Genomic DNA, 24,385 nt, shown 5'->3' on the forward strand with positions numbered 1-24,385 from the left:
TGTTTTATGGGACACAAAATTTTACAATGTCAAAAACAAGTTCAGATTATAGCATAAAAGTGATTCTGACTTTGCACTTGACGAATATACGAGGTAGAAGAAAAGAGAGGTTAGAAAGAACGAGAAATAAGAGAACGAAGATGATTACGAATAACTTAATTGAGTAAAGAGAAAACTATTTGTTTGTTGCATTACAACATTCCATCCTAACTGTTGATTGGTTAAAAGAAAAATAATTTTTGGTTTGTTTCAAAGAGGCCGTTCCCAAACCACGTAGTCATATATAGGGAGACGGGGGGGTTATCAAAAGACCACGAAAAATCACGTGGGGGGTGTGGGGGTTAACGAATAGACCACGTAGTCTTTTTTCTGACTTATAATTTTTTATTGCCACTAAGTCAAGACGAAGCTTTCGCAATTTTTTAATTAATAAATTTATTTGACACGACTAATTAATAAGTGTCACGGAAAGTTTGAGAGTTGTCAGCAATTAACTGTAATCAAATTTTTGAAACATATTTCAAATTTATCCGAACGAAGAAATATTTTTTTGTTTTAAACAGGCTTTGCCTTATATGGCATTTACTTCTTTAGAATAATAGTTCTATTTTGCTTTGCGTCAGGATTTATGTTATTTTTCCTGGAAGTATATTTCAATACTCAACGACCGGTAAAACAAATCAACGTTTTGGTCTTAAAAACAATATATAAGACCTGGATGTTCGTGAACTGAAGGAAGAAAGAAAGATGTTTATATTTTGTTCGACATTCAAAAACTTTGTAATTTATTAAAAAAAAACTAAGTTACAAATCCGATATCCGAAAATCACTAAAAGTAAGGTTTCACTTATTATCAACTAAATATTTTTCTAGATGATTTCTAGATGAGTATACAATTTACCATAACTATAAGCGATAGTTATAGGCTAGCCACTTTCAAATGCATTTTAAACTATTAAAAGTTGGTATTTAATCTAAGATGAATTTTTATTTTTGAAAAATCGAGTTGAAGCTCAAGATGTAACTATGACACTATCGACAATTCGATGCAGATGACCAGCGCTGATTTAAAACTAAATTAATTATTTAAACTACGATAAATCCTTCGTTCAGTAGATCGTGGATTGATTGCTTACTCGAAAACGACTCTGAATCTCGCTTCTTATACGGATCCACTGCACAGCTGTTTTATCCAATATCTAAAGACTTTTTCTCCATTATTTGATTATTTTCGAAAAACGATTTAATATTATTTTTAAATTTCATAACTTGAATAATAGTTCATTTTCTCAATTGTTTGATGTTTCATATGTTATATTCAAACTAAACTTACAAAATAACTGAAAATGAAAGTGATTGAAAAAAAAAAGGAAAAAAAAACCATTGCTCATGAAAAAATACTGGATTGCTCAAAAAAATATTCACACAAGCAACATTCATGCAACATGCAACATTCACACATTTGTCTCTGCAATTTGTTATTAACAATAGCAAAGCTTGGAATGACGAAGTACTGTCCTCTTTTAATCTTTGATGGGTAGTTCAAATCCCTCTCTAATACTTCGATATAACTTCACACATGATAAATGACGCGCATGAAACATCTGACATTTGCGTTCCATCACAGAAACCTTTTATAGTGTTGCGAAACAACATAACAATCCTCATTCCATCACCACCACCTTTGTCTACTTCCCAAGTAACACACAAAACATGTTAGAAAAGACTTCACAATGACAGTAGTCATATAAGAGTACTATAAACGCAATTGAAAACTTGTGTTGTTATATTGTTATTCTCGAGATGTTCTTTTATAGCATAATTGTATTATATAGATTATTGAATATAAACTACCGCTGCTCGTCTGTAACTTGTGTTTATGATGTTATCAAAACTGCACAGAAAACAACTTAAAATACAACATTTGTGAGAAGTTATTTTTCATCAGTGATTCAACCACATTTCGAAAACAAGCTCGGTTTTTCCTGGTTTTGGAGATGTTTTTCAACAGCATGGGTTAAGCGAACAATAACTATTACATGAATGGCACTTGTTTTCTAAATGTCTACCAGATGTTTACACTATTAGAAAAACTGTGTTTGAATTGCCCAGCCGGAGCAGCCGCACCAATTCAATATTACACGCTTAATAACGATACTACGTACCTGCAAAGTGCTTTGCTTGGTCTTAGTATTCAGCAGCCAACGCTAAATTGCTTGATCAAATTGTTATTGAAATTATTTAAACGATTTCAATAAAACTATTCGAGGTGGGTCAAAATGTGCCATGAAAAGATAAACAAAACGCTTGCAGTGCAACCAATATCATTTCACTTTATGTTACCATATATCTAACAATGTTTTCTAGCTTAACAATACATTAACAATACATTTGCGCATGCGCTGGGTAAATGTTGTCATGGCAACGCATTTGCGCATGCGTTTTGTTATAACGAATTCTGACCCACGAATGCGCAAATTTCTTTATTGCACTGAGTCAGTGCAGATCTACCCAAGAAAAAAAACGACATTGCGATTTACTACGCATGTAAGAAAGAGATGCCAGATAATTGTTTACGAACTAAGCCCATGCGGTGGTGGGGTAAATTGCAATGCAAAATCTGTTTTCCACTGATTGACAAATAGAAAACGGTATCCAATGAATGGCGCATGATTTTTTTTTCAGAAGTAACAAACAATGTTTCACCATGAAATTTGACGCGTACGTAGAACTTTGTATTACAAATATCGAAAGGATGATCTAATATTGTTTCTTATTTTTCGGTGATTATTCGAAACGCCATAATCACTATTTTTTTCTTGTTCCTACTATAAATCAGCGCCGTTCGGCAAATTTTTCACTTTGAAGTTTTATGCTTGCGTCAACGATGTTTTGATTAGTTAGCAATTACAACTTGAAAATAACCTGGAGATGTATTTTGCAGCTTCAGTCTAACAAGTTGGCTTGCTTTCATGGAGTTATATAATACTTCATATAGCACCAGTACTTGTTATAGTAGCCTTCAATTTTTGCGCTTTTCTGGTGATAGAGATGTCATGGAAAAGGTAATGTCAACTAAAATCTATAATTGAAGGTTGCATTAGAGAAGTTATCCCAACTGTTCTATAACAACGTGTGTTACTTGGGTTCTTTGTTTTCGTCTTCTTCTACATAAGTAAACAAATACTATTTGATAAAAAATTAAAAAAGTTGGCTTACTGTAGCGCATTTGCAGGATAGTAGATGAACCTATGTTTAATTTTAAAAAAATTTAAAAATTTAAGGTCGATATACCAAAATATCTTAAATCAAAACTGTTGATCAGATTTTACATAATGTTCAAAAATAATGGCCAATAGCTTAACCCGATCCCGGCGGAGAGAAATCAGTTATTACCTCAAAAAAATGAAAAAAAAAACTCTTATTACTCATCAAATATAAACATAATTAACACAAACTGTATTGCAAATTAAAGATCAATCTGTACCTTACTGAATAATTTCATCGTGAAAATTTTCAAGTATAATTGTTGAACTTGAATCAAAGTTTGAATGTCACTCGTCGGGAATGGGTTTATCTTATACTCTAAGTTTTTTTGAAACAGCTAAAATTTTCACGTATCAGCAAAATAATTATCCCTTTCTCCGTACATCTTGAACGTCGTAGTACACTTGAAGAATTAATTTGGGGTACAATATGTGCAGCATGTCATGTGAAGGTTAAATGTCTTTGCTATTTTTAAAAATATCGAAAAAAAATTATATTGCTCTATCTTTAAGTACAACTTCTTGAGAACATTTTTGTAAATTTTGTTAGAGCCTTGAGTAATAGGAAGAAAGTTAGATAGATTTCAAGTGCGGCTCGTCACGGCGCTATAAGCTAAACTTGAAACTCGATATGTTGTTTGCATAAAATGGCTTTGCCGAGTTACAGCCGGTTATCTACAATTTTTTTTTATAAATGTTAACGTCTTCGGTCGTAATTGATTTTCTAATAAACAAACAACTTTATGCACTCGAATAACTGTACTATTGAAAAATTACAATTTCAATCATATAAAAATTGCTACACAATTGAAAAAAATCCAAACTGCTTATTTTCTCGAGCAAAAAGGTTTATAATCCCCATCATGTTCGTGACATTTTCATAGTCTATCATCAATGAATTACAACATGTACTGCCTTATTCCATCACTCGACAACCTAATTTTGATGTCAATTCCATGACATTACAGAACTTATTGGACATGTAACTATAAAATAACGTTCATAATCGACCTACAGTGGTTTGGTTAACTTTAGATTTCATTTACATGCTTGATATCTTTGATACTATGTCTTTCTTACATCTTAAAATTGCCTTCCGTCCTTTATTACGTTTTTGGCGGTTTTTGTCGATGCACCTGAATCAGAGCCTATAGCCATGTGCTAATTTAACACGTGTGCCGAATATTAGTTTTAGACGCAATTAGCTTTGATTTCCTTACGACTGGCTTCATACCAGGCGAGAGGAGGTGAGTGGAGGACTAAAAGCAAAGGTAACTTGTAGTCAGAACAGGAGTGTTTGCGTTGCTACCCACAAAAAAAAAACAAACTTTAGTGTACCTCAGCTTCAGAGTTTGCTTGGGAAAAAGGCAATTTGAGTAACTTTCGTTTGTCGTGCGCGTGACTGAAAGACAAGCAAACTATATATATTCCGATATTTTTCTAGATGATTTCTAGATGAGTATACAATTTACCATAACTATAAGCGAAAATTTTATCGTAGATGATCAAACTACTTAAACAAATTTTATTTATTTTGATACTCAACAACAAATTAAAAATCATTTTGAATATACTCAACAGAAAAACATATTTTAAAATACTTTCAGGTAAGGAAATTATTATATTTGTTAAAGACAATGAAATATTATCAAAAATTAAACAACTATATCTATTTGTTATTTTGGTTGTGAGAAAATGATAATACTGAAAATTCTATTTACAATTTGCGCAATAACTAATAATCAGTTTTCTTGAACCTTAATTTTTTTAATAAATTTTTCATACTTTATTGTACATATATTTGCAGAATAAGATCACAAAACAAAAGACCACGAAAGACCACGGGGGAGTAGGGGGGTATAAAAGGGATCAAAATATGACCACGTACTTTAGGAATGGTCCCAAATGCATTTTATTATTTTTGGTCTCGCAGAAACTCACAGGGCATATTTTTTTAGGACAAAATTATTTTCTACAACCTTACCAGAGACACTAGTTATGCCAGTCAAACAAACCGATTTAGCTGGAAAAATAATTTTAATCTCGGATTGGACACTCTGTGGGTAATTAAAGTATTTTTATAATCAAAACAGTTGGTTTGATTGGCATAGTGCCTTTGGCAAAGTTGTAGATAACAATATTGTCCCTTCAAAAATAAACATGTTGTAAATTTTTTTTTAAATATAACTTTTTTTTGACTCCTTCATCGCTTCGGTAATTTTTTTGTAATTTTTATACAAAAAAAAAAAGATTTTTGAAAAATAAGCTTTAATTTTAATGTTTCTTTTACATTAAAAAATGAATTTTTTAGAGTTTTTTTATCGGAAAGATAAAATTACTGTCTAAAACTTTTCCAGAGACGTCACACTGATCAAAAAACTTTTGGCTCTGGAAATATTTATAATCACAATAACCCTCCCAAAATAGCATTTTCAATAGCTTCTCAGCCTATAGAAACGTTTATGCGAAGTTTAGGCCAAATCTAAAATGTCGAAAAATATTGAAACTGGGACATTTTTGTGGAACTGCTCAGTTAAAAAGTTATTTCAAGTTATATTAAAAAATGTGCAAAAATATTGAAAACTTCAAAGTTTACAGAATAGTTAACTTAAATTTTGTTTTCCTCGAATTGATAAAGATGTCACTTAGTCTAGTCTGACTAAACAGTGTTAAAAAAAATTCAATAACACTGGTCGACAAAAGCGACAAAAAAGTTGCCCTCCAAAGGTTTTACAGCTTTTAACCATTCCTGTGAATTTTGCTGCTTTTAGAATGCAGAAATACATCAGAAGGCCGCCGAGGAATTGCTTATCGGATTCGTCGCTTTTACGTTTGCATAGGGCCCATCTCTCATGTTTTCCAGTTCGAGCTCTAGGACAAAACTTGGATTTTGAATGATGAAAGTGCTATGAAAGAAGGATTACTATTTTAAACATAGTTGCATTCAAACCAAAAGAATCAGTTCAGAAGTTTATTAAATTATTATTCACAAAGACATTTCGAGTTTGACCTTTATATCATTTGTATCTATCGAGGTGCTATAACCTGCAATATAATCTGTATAAATGAATGCATCAAGATTTTAGTTTTTAACATTTTTGATTTTCTCGTCATTATCAGTTTATCGATATCTGAATACCTACGGTACTCTTCGTACTTCGTTAGCGTACGCTCCAACGTTACAAATCATTGTAATGCTATGTTTCAGAAACATTTATTTTATTTTTAGAAATTTCGCGAAATTTCGCGAAATTTAGAGCCCAATATCGTTTCGTCTCGAGAACTCGAAATCCACCTTGATTTCGTTTCGACTAATTTGGCGAAATCGAAATTAAGGGTTAATTTCGTTTCGTTTCGTTTCGACACCAGAAAAGCCAGTTTCGCACACCCCTATGAATGTGTGATCTGTTGGGTGCACGAGGTGTGGTAGCTTTTCGGCTGCGAGTAGGGTTTTTTTTGTTTGCGCGATGAGTCGTGAAATGTTTTACTTTTTTTCTCCCACAAGAATCGTCAGGTGAGGTAGGTTATCTTCTTATCAACGGGCTCGATACGACATACACGATTCGCTTTTGGAATTTTATTTTTTTTTTCTAATTGGTCCGCGTTCGAATATGGTTTACATCATGTGATGATCCACCGGATACCACGTAGTTGCCAGTTTGAGAAACGACGTTGCCGTGCCGTTGCCGTTTGATTGTGGCCGTTATGAATGTTTAACTGTTGCAGTTTCGATTGTCCATATAGGAAACAGAGTGCAATTAAGATTTTTTTCTGGAGACTTTTTTCGTGTGGTTTTGTGTAATAGTGTTGTTTATTAGAATTTATGGTAGAATAGATTAATTAAGTTGTATTTTCTGATGTGTCGTGTGCCATGAATTTTTAAACGCACTGACTCTCACATGACAGGTAATAGAAAATTCAATGGAGTCGAGTTTGACTTTCGAGGATTATTTAGTCAGCTTGAAATAATCATGATTGGTTTGGTCCTGTCAATAATTTCAAGACTTTTGATTAGTATGTACATCTACACCTGATGTTTGCACTTAATGTTTTAGATGCACCAAACTTTGCCATTTTTCTATCTTTCCAACAGTATCACACCCATTATAAGGTAATGGGTAGCTAAACTTAGTAATGAGCCAATATGACGCATAGTATACTTTGAATCCGTCATCTACCACGGTTTTGCACGGTCAGGCTTCAAGTAGGGTTTTATTAGCAAACATGTTCTCACCTCGAGAGCAATGGTGTGGTTTATGAAAGCTGGGAGTATGGTGCAGTGATAATACATGAAATCTTATGCTTCACTTTTCCGATTTTTCTAGCTTTTGGGCTGTTTATGTTTTGTATACAATGTTCCAAACATGACTAGGTCGGCATTTTGTTAACAAACTTAAGACCATATATTGGTCAATATGGAAATTTGCATTTTTAAATTATTAAGGCTTTGCATGCATGAAACTTTGCCATTTTTTTTTTTTTATTTAATAGGCAACATTCGCATCGACAACTAAGATAGAATCGGCGTGAAAAGTCGTGTCCCCGAGTTTCTGCGTCGGTAGGAGGGAATAGAGCGGTCGTGCATAGTGCTTCGATGTAAACTGCGTTTCCGGCTCGGGAGCATTTTACTTATATGAACGTTTTTAGAATATAGTGATTTCGAGGGCTATACCCAGATACTTGTTCATGTCTCACTGTGACTGTTTAACCGAAGATTTCGTCCGGTCGATTAATATCGCGATTAACGAAAACACAATGTATACCCTCTAAAGAATCGCGTCGGCCGACGTGCAGTCGTTTCTTCGAAAGTACTCGGGATTGACAAATAGCTGATGGCTACGAGTAGCAAAGGCTACATCGCGGACCGTTTGGCAAGAAAAATACTCATGGTTCGTTTTCGTAATAAGCGCGCATCATTGTTATCTTCTGTTTTTCAGGTGTGTTTTTCGCGGGATCGTATCGTTTTTTTAGAGCAGACAAAGTGTATACGAGAAACGTCGTTGGTCAATTTGTTAGGTAGAAATGTCCGGTTGAACGAACCCCTAGAACGAACCCCATGAGGTCGAATTATCTAAAGATAGATCAACAACGCGCCCTTGATTTCGGTGTAAAAAGGGACAGGGGATCACCTTACGAGAAGATACCATATCATTTGAAGTTGTCCCAATTTGATCAAAGGTCTAGTATTCTCGCGTACGATTTATTGTTGCGGTGTTACATTGTCAAACTGAATAAGTTCGAATCGCATTATGAATATCGTGGCGGATATAATGAACTTGTTCGCGCGATACTTGTTCTAAAGAACCCGACACTCGAAACCAGCGCATCGTTTACCAAAACGAACCCTGCTGTGTACCTTGCCCTTTCTCCAGCATCCCAGTGATTTCTCGTGGAAGTGCAGAGGTGTTCTCGGCTTCCAATAAGCGAGTATTATGTCAACATTTTCCTATACAAATTCCTTCTTTGACCTGCATTCGGATGCGGCCGGCGCTGGTATTGCCTAATACAAAGATTAAGGTCACCAGTTTTTACACATTGAGGATGCATGTTGGTCCCAAACATCATCTATTGGTTCTCTGTGTAATTACAGCTGATCTGGCAATAACGGAGTAGCAACCGCGGGCGGTCAATCATGCTCATGCTCATGCTCATGCTATAGATTGAAGAAAAAAATATGACCATACTCATGAAAAACATTTGGTGGGACCGATATGCGATTATTTTTAAGATGGGATAATCGAATTGAAAACAACAAAATCAAGGAGCATTACATAGAAAACTCCACAAAAATTTATTGAAATAGCAGAGAATAGTAAATGTTGTTTCTTATGAAATGTTCCACAACTTTGCCAAACAAAGCGGATTTTTATATGCAAAAATTAGAAAAGTAAAATTCGTTGCTCAATTTTAGTTGAATTATTTACAACCTTCAAAAAAAGGAGAATAATTTATGGAACAACTTCGCTGAAGAGATGGAAGCGTGTACCTTGATAAATTCCAACAATGAACAATTAACGAAGTTCAATGGAGCTCATAGTCACACATCTAAGTCACAATCTTTTTCGTGTCGGGTGGAAGCAGATAGCTATAGAAATTTTAAATCGCAAATCGGAGATCAAAAAAAATCCGGTATCAAAAAATTCAATTTATCAGAGATCAGATAACAAGTAAAATCAAAGCAAAGCCTTGGTGCTACATTCCAATTCGGATCTTGATCTTCTGATTACTTTACACAGACTTCGCAGCTAATCGTTAAGTGTACAGGACAATTGCGGGGCTAGCGCTACGATCCTACTGATTACAAAAATTAAAATTAGAATCCGAAAGCCCAAATCAAACATGAGAAATCGTAAATAGGAAATATAAAATCAAATACCAAAAAATTTGGTTAATATATTAGTATTTAGATATTAGAAATCAAAATTCATGGATTAGACACCATAAACTACAATTCAAAAAATGAAGGTATTAGAAAACTTTGGGTATATATAAAAAATCAGAAATGGTGAATCAGAAAACAGATATTGGTAAATGAAGGTTATGTAGCAAAAATCAGATAACAAATATCAAAAACGCACACTGTCTGCCCTCAATGAACTTGACGGGTAAAAAGTCGTAAGAATTGTAATTAGTTCGATAAAACTTGTTAAGTTAGTTATGACATAATAACAAACGTTTGCCTCAAAGGCTTTAAAAATTGCTCCCCCAAATACGGTTACGTAAAACTAAATTACTCACCTTCATCATCGCTTCCGGAACCCATCTTCTCGCCTTGCTCGCTGGGCGTCGTCTGATTCATCTCTTCGCTGGAAGCATAGCTGATACCACCGTCTTCACCTAGCTTGTCCTGGCCCTCCGGGTTTCCTCCACCTCCTCCGCCACCAGTACCACCACCGGGTCCAGCGGCAGACCCGAGCCTATAATCGTCGGGTCTGTGTTCGGACACGGCCGAACCGTGCATTGAGGAGCCTGCGGACAGTTGGGGCCCATGGGCGGAAGGCTGGGGCTGCTGCTGCTGCTGTTGCTGGAGAGGATGCTGCGATTGAATGCTATGCTGTTGCTGCTGCTGTTGGTGGTGATGATGAAGTGCCTGCTGGTGAAGTTGCTGCTGTTGTTGTTGATGATGTTGGAGCTGCTGCTGCTGCTGCTGCAGATGCTGCTCGGCATCGAATGCCGCTGCTTGTCGTGCTCGTAGATCATCAAAATTTTTCATATAATCGAAACTATTAGCCTTAATTGATTTATCGGCTGAGTCATGCAGTTTGCTGTATTTGCTAATGGAGCCCTCGACTGGGTTGCTATCGGGACCACTGCCCGCACCTCCACTTCCTCCGTCCAGCAGGTGATCATCGTTGTCCGAGTATTTGCGCTTCAGAGCACCCGTCGTCGGAAAGGAGAGTTCGTCTTCATAATCATTCACGGTGCTGTTTCCATCTTCGCTACCAGGTCCTCCTCCTCCACCACCGCCATACTTACTGTTGCCATATCCCGCCAGCGACGCCCGGTAGTTACGATCGATGAAGTACTTGTTGTTCTCCTTTAACGACTTCATGTATTCCAGTTCGGCATGGGAAGGCAACGTGTTATGTCCGGGATGCAAAACTCCCTGGTGATGATGGGACTGATGGTGTCCAGCTAGCCCGGATGGGTCCAGCGAGGCAGCAAAATCGAGGTTTTTGATGTGATTCTGGTAATTCGCCAGCTGCTGAAATTTGTCCGGCGAAGGGCTGCCCAGGTATTGGTTCGATAGTGGAGCCGTTTTAGCAAGCATCTGCTGCTGGTCACATACTTTTATCTGCCCGACCGGCGAGGCGCTTAGATCTGTAGCATCGCTGCTGTCGCCTAGAGTGAAAAAGAAACAGAAAACAGCAGAACCATGTGTTAGAAATGTTAGGTTTCGAGTTTTATTATGTTAGGAAAGCTACTAGTCTTTTTGTTATTGTTCTAAAACGTCTAACTACTACCCACAACATGCATGGAAACAACTGCTGCTTCTTCGAACCCACAGAGCCTCACAAACATTTTAACGCTATTTAATTACAGAACTTTCTGAGCACTTTTATTCCCCTTTTCACGAAGCGAACCACAAAGGTAGAGCAGGAGGTAATTAATTTGTCAAAATTTCCCCCCTGTTTACCGGCGCACCAAATGTTGCAGTTTTCCCGAAAAGTTTTTCATCCTTCTGTTTTCTGCCCCAAATTCTTGGCTCACGAAGCGTCCCCATGGGGGAAAGCGCTTTTTCACGCTAATAAATAACCACCGAAAATTGTACGGTTGAGTGTTCCTACAGACGGAAAAGTTTTTAATCATAAATAGCTACTTTGGCGTTCTTCGAAATCAGATTCGCTGGATTCCATCCAATCGCGCTTCTTGTGTTTTCATTTCCCATTCACAGACAGACTGACTGCTAGAGCAAACCATAGCGTAACACGCGATTCCAGTTAGCGAGAGCCGATGTGTGCTAGCTTGGCAGGCAAATTATGAGTAATTTGAGGTTAGTTATATGTTCTGCAACACATGGCCTTCGGCTTCGTTACTTTCGGAGTGGATTTCCTTCGGTGTTTTAATTTTGCGTAGCCCTGCAACATCGTCTAGCTGAAAGAAAGCGACCCACATGTGCCGCGGAAGGGCAAAAACTGCTACAATTTCCTTTCGTTGGCTAGGCTTGGGAGTGCTGTATGGAAATTACAAAAAAACGTGCTCATAATTAGTGAGTCAAGCCTGTGAAACAGTAATTGCCTTTTTGTGCAACTGAAAAGCTAAGCAAATAGTTTCAAGAACCAGTAAACGTCGCTCTCCACTCACACACATTCTTTCTTCACCCCCATAAAGTCATGTAGCTTCGTAAGCTAATTCGATTATAGTAATAGCCTTAATTTAAAAATTCACTTTTTACAGCTCAGTTGAAGCCCACTTGCATCGCAACTCGCGTGGTTTCAGGTTTGACAGTCGGTTTTTCCCAGTCACACAGCCACAGTGTGCAGGCTTGCGCGTCCATTCGCCCGGTCTGGCACGAAAAATTATATCGATTTAATGAGTGGAAAGCAGCTGCCGAACGGAATGGCCGGCTGAATAACGGGGGGAGAAAATGATTTCAATTTGTTTTGCCGGCTCATGAAACTACGATCACTTCACACATAATTAATAATAAAATTATAATTTTTGTTGATATTTGATTAATTCAGCTCGGTTTTGGCTGGCGCCCGGAGGCGGGGCGGGAGTCTCCGGTGGGGGTCTTATCTTTACCATCTGAGGTTGTGCAGTGTTGCCGGTTGGCGGAGAACAAGGTTTGGGCAAGATTTCAAATGCTTCGGTGGCAATAAATATGGCGGATAATCGGAATGAGGAATGCCATCGGGATGAAAGGTAATAAAACAATTGTTTGAACATCGTTTTTCAGTTGAGATAATCCTAAAACTTTCCTAGATTTAGAGTTTCACCTAGAAAACGGTAAATTGTAAGGTACGAACTAAGTTCTTGCTGTTTTGTAATAGCTACCTATAAATCCTTCAAAGTAAAAAGTCGATAGCTACATCTCTGTCTCAACTTTCTGGCAGAGCTCGAATATCGTTACGATAAGAGTGTTCGTCTTTCGAAGATATTCATGAATCAAGCTATTTCTGCTTGATTCATAGATATCTTCATTCATTTCTTCATTTAGTTTTAACGACTTTGGCGGTATGACACCGAGCAATGTCATGCCTTTTTGTGCGTTTGCTCATATTGTGGTCGTTTTTTGTGCAGTTTTGAGACTAATCGCACCAATTGTAGTTGATGTAGCTTCCCATAGAAGGTTTCGTTCGGTTTCAACAGGTAATGACCACACCAATCTGGTCCCATAAAGTACACTTTTGTAGCGTGTATATTCACTCGAGCTGTCGACGTAGAAGCATGACCAGAGAGCCACATGAATTTCTTTCTTTGAGCTGCTGAATCCATTGTTCATCACTCGTCACGATGCAATGAAGAAAACTTTTCCTTTTTTGCCTTTGGAACAGTTATTTAACCGTTATGTACTCGGCTGGGTACCCGGGTACCTTTTCAAACTTTATTGCTTTGCAAAACAAGGATAATCCCACCTCAGCTAGCTGAATCTTATGAAATACTCCTAACTAGTGGAAATAAACCATTTTCCACCACCAGACTGTTCATAGCAGCAGGGTGGGGGGGGGGGGGTTGTCCAGGGAGAAGGCTTCGAATTTTTTTTACCCCACAAGTACTCGGCAGGGTACCCGGGACCCACAAAATTAAATGTTTTACTTCTTCATTTCTTGGCCGATTTTCGATCTGGGCCTGTCAAAAAATTGGAGAATTTGTCTACTTTTAGAATCCGAGACCAACACGAACCGGTGACCACATATTGTTCCTGTAAATCCGGGTCTTCGGAAGCATGTTCCGGTGAAATAAATTAGTACAATTGTCAATAAAACCGACCAACGAATTTTGATACAAATTCGTGCAATCACACCAGGAGTTGATTTTTATTCATTTTGAGTCTATCTGATAAGTTGACCAAAATGGCCTTTTCGAAGCAGATTCCCGATCTTGAACATGGTCCCGAAGATCCGGATTTACGGTAACCATATGGGGACCAATGGCGACAAATGGAAATTTGTCGGGGCTATACCTTCTTCTCTGGCTAATTTTCTTATAGAAAGAGCACTCACGGTGCCCCATTTGTGTACAATTCGCTTTCTTTGCTCGGGAGAAAGGCCACGCATTTTCAAAATTTCGCACTAAACGTTAGAAAAAAAGACAGCATCTGTTTCTTTTGGATGTAAACAACAGGACGCAGGCAACGTTTGGTTGAATACTGCACGTTATTTGAAATGACGGTTGATCGTAAGTGTATTTATAATTATCGGAACGGTCTATACCCGGGTACCCTGGCGAGTACTTACGTGTGTTAAAACTGCCGAGTACATAACGGTTAATAACCCAAAAATTACGCTCAACGTCCTTTGGTTTCAAAGCATAAAGAACCTAAGGTCTTCGTTTTGAGTCACCCCAAAAACATTCAATCGCTTGAAAATGGCATGGCGAGTAATTCCTAATACCGAAGCTAGCTGTTCCTGCTTTTGGCATGGCCCCATCGCATTATTCCTCCAATTCAGCGTTTTTGGAGGTTTTTGACCTTCATGAAAACAGCCGGTGATATCGAAAACATCGTTTTTAGAGCAACGGAACCACGGCACATCGTTCCACTTAGAGCAACTTTTTCAACTCTCGATGCACTTGAGCCGCCGTTATTTTTTTGTAAAATGAGAAACGTAATTCCTCCCGCAAATGACGATTATTTGAACAAAATCAGACATTTTCACGTATATGACGCTACTATAAAAACACTATATGTCAAAATAGTTGGTTTACCATATATCTCAACTTAGTTCATCACCTTTTTGATATTTCAACTTTGACCAGCGCTTACTGCTGGCACCATCTATTGACAAATAGTGAGAATTAGGCTGTACATTTAATATTTTTTCTACGGAGAACGAAAAAGTCGCATAGCTAGTAAATTTTAAGGCTAAAGCTAAGGAAATCCTACAAAAAATGCTTACTGGTTGTGTGAACTCAGTATTTTCGAATGCATAAAAAATCACAACAATTTCTTTTTTTGAGCTACTGAAGTCTTTATAAAAAAAACAGTTTAAATAATAAATATTTTTAATAGTTTCCCCTGAAAAAGGCCAAACCCCTAGCCGAAACGTCGGGCAGTAGAAAACTCGCGTTTTGAATCCGTGACGGACTGCGTAGCCGAAACCCAACCCATAAATTGATTATTATTATTCATCATTTGCTTATGCTGTTATAAACGTTCGAACTTTGATGGAAAATTTTAGCAGTTTCATTTTTTATTTTACAGAATGTTTACCAGTATAGAAAGCAAAAACGAAGTCCTACGTCAAAATTCTTCTGTTGGATATAGTTGAATCTAGAATAATTTGCAAACCAGTATAACCGCAGAGAAGTAGCTAGTTTTGTTATAACTAATGGAGTATCTGCACTGTGGTCATGTTCCCCAAGGAATCAATATAGACTCAACATTAGTGTTTATTATCGACAAAAGACAGAGCAAAAAAAAAATCTGTGTCTTTTTTGTTTGTTCAAATACAGTTCAAGTTATATTATTATATTAGTTTGGTTTAAATTATGACATTTTTTAAATGAAATTGATCAAACATGTTTTACATTTTCGGTTTTTTATTCTTTCATATTATTTTTAATGTTAACAATCGTAAGTTTAGCTAGTGACGAAGAGATAAATGTTCAGAAATTATTACTGTCGATATCAAGTCCAATGTCGCAAAGAAGTCGCTTACTTCGTAAGCTACAAGTCATCAGTGATATTTGAATCTGAAAATCAGAAGTGGTAAATTCAACCCGGATCAAAATCTTAAGTCAAAAATTAAAAAAAAGCTGTTTTACAAAAAAAAACTTGCACTTTGCAAAACACTAATTCTTCCCGTGGCCCTCTACAGCCATGAAGCATGCACGTTGAAAGAGGCCGATAGGCGAGCTCTTGGTGTTTTTGAGGTAGGGTTTTGCGTTCAATCCTTGGCGGCAAACTAGAAAACGGTGTGTGGCGCAGACGCATGGACCATGAAGTGTACCAGGTGTACAAATCGGCGGATGTAGTTAAGTCAATAAAACACGATAGGTTGCAGTGGGCTGGGCATGTAGCTAGAATGCCGGAAGAACGGCCAGTAAAGGCTATATTTAGCAGAAATCCCAATAGATGCCGTCGACTTCGAGGCCTCGCTCTCGTTGGATGTTTGCTGTCGACGAGGATGCCCGCGAAATAGGTGTCAGGGGAGATTGGAGGATAGCAGCCCAAGACCGAGTGACATGGCGACGTATTCTGGATTCGGCATTAGATCGATAATCGGTCTGTCGCCGTAAAAGTAGAGTAAGTACAAAATAAAAAATCTACAGACAAAAATAACTCATAAACAAAGATGAAGGCTGCTGTCAAAAATCAAAAGTCGAAAGTCAATAGTCAAGGTTGAAAGCAAAAGTTGAAAGTCAATCACTAATATAGTGGTTTTTCAAATTTCTTCAAAACAGTCACATAATCATTTCAAAGCTAAAAAAGATCATGCATGAATTTTCTCTTTGTTTAGATTTCTTGTTCAAAATAACTCTATTTTTTTGTTTGGTTTTGCTTCGGACTGTCATTTATTTATAGATTGTAACTGTTACTATAATGAAACCTTGATTAACATAGATAAAGACAGAGTTGAGATAAAATACAGACGATAATATGTAAGGATAAAAAGAACACATGCACAGGCCTTTTACCCAGCATCAGGTACAGTTGGAAAATTCTATTCCTACAGACGGAAAGACATTCGATGCAATCTTCCGTAGTAAAATCGGAAACAGTATGTTGTTCAACATCCCAGAAAAAAATGCTTACATCAGACACCTCGTTTCCCATGGAAAACAACGACGGCCACATTGTAAGGTGCCAATCACTTATATGGGAAAAAAGTAACCAGAAAATTAAATAAAAACCCTACACAAAATGTATACCTGCCCGGAAAAACACCCTGAGCTAAATTTTAGCTTAATCGGATTTCAAAATCCAATCTTAGTGTGTAATCTTAGTAATCGCGTAACTCGCGTACGTACGGAACAACGTTATACTTTTAATTTGAACCGAACAGTCCTGGTAGGGGATCCGGTGCCCTCACATTCCTGGTGACAGCGGTGGGATTAGATCACTTGAAAAGAAAATTGATTAATTTTCGTAAAAAGTAATTAAGTGATGATTTTGGTGGTAATAATAAATGACACCAAAATACTCAGAGTTTCGGAAATACTTAAAATGTGAAACTAAATCTTCAGTGAATTTTGACATGACGAAAAAAGAAAGTTAAACTATACACCGACTAGAGCGAACTGGCAGTGCTCATGTTTTGCAAAATTGAGTGTCCATCGTGTTTCTAATCGGCTAGCGATCAAAACCACTTTCGCAGTTTCCAATCTTCGTCAGTCATAGTCACAGTAGTTAAAGGTTCGCAGTGTCCCTAAGCTAAATTTTAATGGTTGCTCTTGCGATGGCGATGGCGAGTCTAGAATACAGTTGAAAACAATGGACAATAAGATCTATTTTAACCTGGTGCGTAGAAAATGCGAACATTCTGAAATCCGTGTAAGCAAACTTCAGTTGCTTAAGGTTTTTATTCAGTTCTGCTAAATACTTTCGAGAAAAAATAAGTAGCGGTGTTATTTTCACCACCGAATCAAGCTGAAAATAAAGAAAAAATATGAAAAGGTTAGACCAAATCAAGGAATGTTTTGTACAGTCAGATTTTTACGCAGTTTATCAAGCAGATTTTCGTATTACCGCGTTTTTTTTTGTACGCAGATTTTAGAATTACCGCGGTCTATTTTTACGGGGATTTTTGAATTACGCGTTTTTCTACGCCTTACCACGTTAGTTAAAAAAAACTTCTTAATCTTCCGGAAATTATTTCGTCTTTACGAAAAACGGCAATTTAGTGTTATTATCGAAGAATTGTAATTATTTATTTGTGAAACCTCATTGAATCCAAAAATGGCCGACTTCAGGTCACCACTTCGAATTTTCGAAAGCACAAGACTCGGAAATAGTTAATGCGTTTCATGTCAAAATGGTATTTTATGTTTGCTGTGGTGAAGCAAACATAAAATAGATTTTTCATATGGAACGCAATGAGTATCTCCGAGCCTTGTGCTTTTGAAAATTCGAAGTGGTGACTCGAAGTCGGCCATTTTTGGATTCAATGAGGTTCCACCTTATCTAATTCCAGAAGAAATATTTTTCCAACATCATTGTGTATTGTCCAAGAACTCATTCGAACGATTTGGCTAGTGGAACTTAAAAAGTGTATTTTGGCCTTATGCATAAAAATCTACTTCTGAGCTAAGGTTATAAAAAAAGCGCGTTTTGGAAACCGTGTTAGTTCTCTCAATGTCGGTTACTCTGAATCCGACGTTTTGGTCTAGTTAGAAGATATATTAAGATCGATTCTTGAATCATTATATTCAGTACAGATTTTGTTTATGATTATTTTACGCCTAACATCGATATAATAACTTGATTATCAGTGGTAAGAACTGATAGAGACACATCATTACAAAATTTAATTTCATTAAAGATGTTCTGTTTAATCAGGGAGATAATTCGTATTAATAATTGCATTGCTTAATTTACACCAACGCAAAGCTTGAGTTATTAAAACAACAGCAACAGCGTAATTGAAAGCACAACTCAACGCAAGCCAATAGCGATGAAAACAGTATAATTGCCACTCTACATCAGACAGCAAACAGACTATTACACTCGCAAGTTGGCAACATTGCGACACACGGCTGACTTGTAGCTGAAAGCGGTAACTCATGGCCGTACACCGTGGACTGTGGGGTGCCGGTCACAATCAAAACAGAAATAAAATAAAATGCCATTCCAAACGTATAAACAATCGGCTGCGGCAGTGCAGTGAAATGGCCCGATACGGCCGTACCAATTAATCTCTTAATTACGAGCGCCAAATTAATATATAATCGTCATAATGGTATGCATATCGGTCTAGATCTAGGAACAGCACCAGCAGCGGACCCTCCAGCAAGGGTGTCAGATTATGTGCACCGTTCTTGAATATCCTTCTGCTGGAATCGAAAGTCCGTTGTTGGGTGGGTGGATGTGGTTTCGTAACAAGTTAATCACATTGCATTAGGAGTTATTTAAAATAACAAAGTGAGTTGTGTCAGGTTGTGGCTAAGTATGCTGGAGTGCGAACGGTAATTAATTCAGCGACTTTACCGATTAAGATCGCTGGGTTCGCCACCATCTGCAGCCGACTGTGAAATGTGCGTTGGAACGTGAATTTCCCAGCTGTTAAGAGCTTCAAATTGAATTATTAGGTCATGTCAACAAATTTGTTACAGATATTAATTCTAGTGTATGAAAGGCGGTATATTATTAAGTGCCAAAAGTATTTATTGCTTATAGTTGGTCTACATAGAGCGTAATTTCTAACTGGGATGAGCTAAATCGACTGAACGCCTCTGTAAAACCATCAAACTGTAATGAAATTAAGCTCCCACACTTGATCCGCTTCACTCTATAGCAGGAGTGACCTCGACCGCTAATGGACCGTACGTTCCCATCCGTTCTGCCTTTAATGATTAATTAAGTGCTAAAATGGGTGCCTTTTATGTTACCCATAAAGGAACATTGTTATTTATCCACACTGCTCCTACTCCCGCGCGGGCTTCACCCGTTTTATTCACTTAATTGAAAGCTCGTCTCGGTCAATTTGACAAGTTTGAAGGTCTCAACTCGCACTCGTGTTCAACGCGGACGGGAGGTGCGAAGAAATCCCTTTCACGCTCGCGTACAAATTTATTGGTGGTTGGGCATTAATAAATCAATCAAACGAAATTGATTAATTTATCTGTAAGCAGGCTTTCGTGCTCCGCTGACTGCCGCCGGTGCCTGCGCGCTTTCTGTTCTACCATTCAGGGATTATCCAACCGGGCAGAACCGGTGGATTGTTGGCCAACATTCGCAGCCCAGAAGATCGACAGCTGGACAGGTGAATGTACATATACATCGTCGCTATACGAACGGAGGAGGAGGAGGATAACCCGAGCGACGTTTTGATCGGTCGCGTGAGATTTTCATTAGCAGTCAATAAACACATGTTTGCAGTTTGTGAATGCGGTTACGGAAGTGAGGGAGCGAAAAATTGAAAAAATTTCGAAGACGAAAAGCTGATTCGAGGATAAGGATTTTGTCGTTTCAGCAGTGTCATAGGGGTGTAGACCTTGGTGGGTAATTAATGCGAAAATATTGAACAAAATTGCTTCATTCTAATGTTGGAGCAGAAGAAGAAAAATAACTTATCCACAAAAAAGGAAAATCAGCCTTAAAATGGTTTGGAAATTATTGGATATATAGGAAAATACTTGCATGTTTGTATAATGCATGTTTAAAACCATTCAACGTAGTTTCAAAAGCATGGTCATATCATTAATCAAATCTCAGTTAGACCTAAGGGGTCTAATAAGGGTGTGACATGTAAGGATTGATATGTGTATGATTCTGAGCTAATTGGGTACAAACTACTTATACTTGGAATAATTAGGTCTTCAAATCTGCGATTTTCGATGAAAACTCACTTCGAATAATCAGCGTTCCGTTTTTGGCCTCTGCTGAAAATTGTACACCTTCTTGTATAACCTACTTCATCATTCGTAAGAATGCCTCACCTTCAATTGTTAAAGGTTGTGTAATGGTTTATTCAATTCGAAGATAGATGGGTCAAATTCTGCATATTTCCGGTCATGTTACAATTTTATGTTGAATAAAAACCATCGTTTTTGATTAAAAATATAGAGAAGTTGTGTAGAACTAAACTTAAGTAAAAAATCATAGTTTTGTGTGTAAACCGCGTAAATATATCAAAAATTGTGTAAATATTGTCTAAATCCGCAAATTGCATGTTAACCTACGGTACATAAATCATATTGCTTGGATTATATAAATTAACACTATTTTTGTGGGATTGAAATTGACATATAATTTGACAATTTGTTGAAGGCAGCAAACTCGTCGAAGAGAACACAGAAGAGATTTTGTTTTTTTGAAAATGCTCGAAATAAAAAATTAAACCGCAATGCCAACAAATCTGCCGAAAGTCAATACAAAAATTATTCACATGGTGATCAGAACCAAAACACATCATTAATGCAAAATAAAAGTGAGAATGAATCAAATTTCAAAATTGTTCAAACGAACGACCCTGGCGAGCAATTTTGGCGCACTTTCTAGCTTGCTAGGGGCAAAAAGCTATAGGGGAACTGAGGCGAATATGACCACGCTAAAAGGAATCCGGCATTAGGAACTCGTCAATGCAGATTCACAAAATACACGAGATTGAAGATAAACCAGGTTTCTAACCAACACGTTCATTCAGAGTCTTAAAAATCATTGAAATACGTCGAGATCGTGAAATTAAAAAGGGTCATCGGAATTTTGTTTTCAGTTCCATTTGGGGCAGAATGCGCCTATGCGTGTATAAAACGCCCAACAACAAAGGGTCAGTAAGCGCCACAACGTTTCCAGAATGATCCGAATTCACCTGGATAAACTTTAATTTGATTTTTCTGGATCAGAGGCATCTTAGAAGGTTTTTTTCCGGAGCAATTCAGAATCAAAACAACACTACGTTTCACAAAGATTTTAATAATTTTTGACCAGCGTAAACACGCATGTGTTGCTATGACAACTGTTAACCAGCGCATGCGCGAATGTGGTGCTATGCGCAGTGCAACTACATTGACAATCTTTTTCATTAGTGCCAATTTGATTTATTATTAAATCGATTAAATCGAAACAATCCTCATCCTTTCAAAATGCACTGTTTTATTCTTTTGAATATTCAAATTGTTTGCGCATAGTTTCAACTTTGTCTAGACATAAATGCTAACAAAACTCGAAAACGTTGTATGGTATACAATGACAGAAATTGGAATGATATTGCTTGCACTGCACACTGGGCCAGAAATGGAATCTGGCGGAACGAAATTAATAGCGCTCTTAGAGTTTGACCAATCGATTTCCGATCTTCTACAAAGTTTCTTGGTATAGTTGGGGTGTCATTTTGGATGTTTGGATTGGTTCGGAATTTAACCGCAAAGGTGGCGTTGCGATGCCAACTTCTTTCCCTTACACGCTAGAGCTTTGCGGTCTTCGACAAAGTTGTAGATCTCTAAATTCCATGAAACTTTACAGAATATACAAAATGTCTAACTCTTCAAGTTTCAGAGATCTACGAGTTTTTGTAAAATTTGTCTAAATTTCACGTTTCTATGTGATAATTTTATGAATTCACTCGAAATAATTTCTTACAAAATTTTTCTCGATAGAAAGTAAATATTTACGTCGTTTGCATCTGAGTACAGAAGTTTCTGAAGTAAGTGAAGATAATGCACATAATTTGAAAAAAATACATAATTTTGTGAAGTAGATATCTCAGCGGGTAGCAAGTGTTAGCAAACCAATTTTTTTTCTAAAAATTGTCCATCAAAAAATCTTTATTTTCTGAAAATTTGAAAGAGGTGTTTTTTGGTGTTTTTGTGATAATTCTGTTTGAATATAACCATAAGTTTCATATAAAAAATTTACGAAAATTCATTACCTTTCGACCTTCCAAAGTGGGGTCCCCCGTTAACACATAATTTCAAATTAACCAACATAATTGCAGACTTCAAGGTATTGGATTAATGAGTGCCGAAAGCTCTCCTTCTCTTCTCAAGTTTACGATGATGAATCTCATATTGGTGATTGCCCTTCCAACAATGAATCACCAATTCAATCTAAAGGAGAGTAACAATTTAACACAAAACAATTCTTTGAACTACGGAAAATACTTTAAGAGAGTTTGTACCCCTTAATTGAAAAACAATTTTTAATTTTCAATTTTTTGAAATAGTAACTAATTGTTGCTTTTGATATTGTTAAATAAATGGTTTCAAAACGGATGTTGAAGTTCCGAATAAAAGTTAACTTCTGTAATTATTTTATACAGTACAGTCACATCACAGGTCACTCCCATACTAGGGTTGTTGATATTTTATCGATATTTGATATTATCGATATTTGCTCGTCACAATATCAATATTTTTGACCGATATTGGCGCATTTGATATTATCGATGTTTCGATATTGCGACTCGATATTGCTGTCCGATATTCTCGGTTGCCATCAGGGGAGTGCTGCCGGCAAAATTTTGCCTACCGATCATAGATTCATCATGGCATCAAAATTAAATTTAAAATGCTTACACACAATATAAGATATTCATTGAAAGTGCACATTATACTGAAAACAAACGTTAAGCAGGGTGACACTCAAAACTCGAAATTAAATTCCCGGGTTTTTCCCGGTTTTTCCCGGTTCGTTCAAATATTTTTCCCGGTTATTTGTACTTCAGAATTCTGCATTTTTTCATACAGTTAAGGGTTAAAAAAGCGTGACTGTCGATTTACATCCCATTATCGAATTACATTCTAATATAGTGACTTTTTAAGCGTGTTCACGCTTATTATAATCCAGAGATATTGTTGCAGAAATTCGAAAAATGTGACGGACGTCATCTTTTTCAAGAGGATAACGTTTGCGGTAAAAAAAAAAATGGTACCCCGCCACGTCAAAAACGGACATCGTGCGGCACTTTGTAGACGCCTGGTATGCCCGTTCCGGCATCTACAATATCTTGACACAATTGGACAACGATCAAAGCATCGGAAGAAAGCCCAGTTCTGGACGGCCAACGACCCTGAACGGCAAGAAGCTTCAAAGGATGCTGAAGAGGAAGACCGAGGGAAAAGTGGCTAAATCGCTGCGTGCACTTGGTCGGGAGGTTGGTGCATGCGGTAAAACAGTGAAAAAGTTGTTGGAAAACATGGGCATACATGTCAGAAAGCAGCAGTCCCGTCCACTGGTGCTAGTCTCGGAGCTGCAGGCAATGACGCAGCGACAGAGGTTTAAGATGGTCAAGTCGATTTCCCTGGCAAATCGCGATGTGACAGTGGTAATGGACGACGAGACCTATCTAACCCTAGATGACAACGATTAGTAGGGCACTTTGTATTTTACCTCCCCTACGAAGAAAGTGAGCACCGAGGTGAAGTATATTCACAGACCAAGTTCCCCAAGAAGGTGCGGCTGTGGCTGACAATCAGCGAGAAAGGGATGTCAAAGTTGCTCTTCTTTTGCTCCGGGCTGGCCGTGAACGAGGAATTTTACAGTACGAAGTGCCTGCCAGAAGTTGCGTCGTTTATCAAGAAATACCATAAGGGCGAAGACACGGTGTTCTGGCCAGATTTGGCGTCGGCCCACTACTCGAAGCGATCGTTGGAGGAGATGGAGAATTTCTGGGCATACTTGAAGCGCAAGATCTATTCCAACAATTTTGTCGCGAAAACGGAGGTGGAATTCATAAAAAACACAGAAAAAGCTTGAAAACATGCCTGCACGCAGGTTTTCGTCCGCCATGGCGAATGTTCCGGTTAACTGCCGGAAGGTCGCTCGCAGGGGCGTAGAATTTTTAAAACTTATAAAC

General features: G+C 37.4%; 1 protein-coding gene across 3 annotated transcripts in view; it reads right to left on the minus strand.

Moving 5' to 3' along the window:
* Window positions 1-24,385, minus strand: part of LOC129723976 (retinal homeobox protein Rx) — a 132,739-nt gene that overhangs the window by 86,551 nt on the left and 21,803 nt on the right. For all 3 annotated transcript variants that reach the window (XM_055678502.1, XM_055678501.1, XM_055678503.1), the window contains exon 3: window positions 10,005-11,108. In XM_055678502.1, the coding sequence (XP_055534477.1) occupies window positions 10,005-11,108 (1,104 nt within the window). The remainder of the gene's footprint in view (window positions 1-10,004; window positions 11,109-24,385) is intronic.

The sequence above is a fragment of the Wyeomyia smithii genome, chromosome 2 (assembly GCF_029784165.1).
Source record: "Wyeomyia smithii strain HCP4-BCI-WySm-NY-G18 chromosome 2, ASM2978416v1, whole genome shotgun sequence".
Classification (NCBI taxonomy): domain Eukaryota; kingdom Metazoa; phylum Arthropoda; class Insecta; order Diptera; family Culicidae; genus Wyeomyia; species Wyeomyia smithii.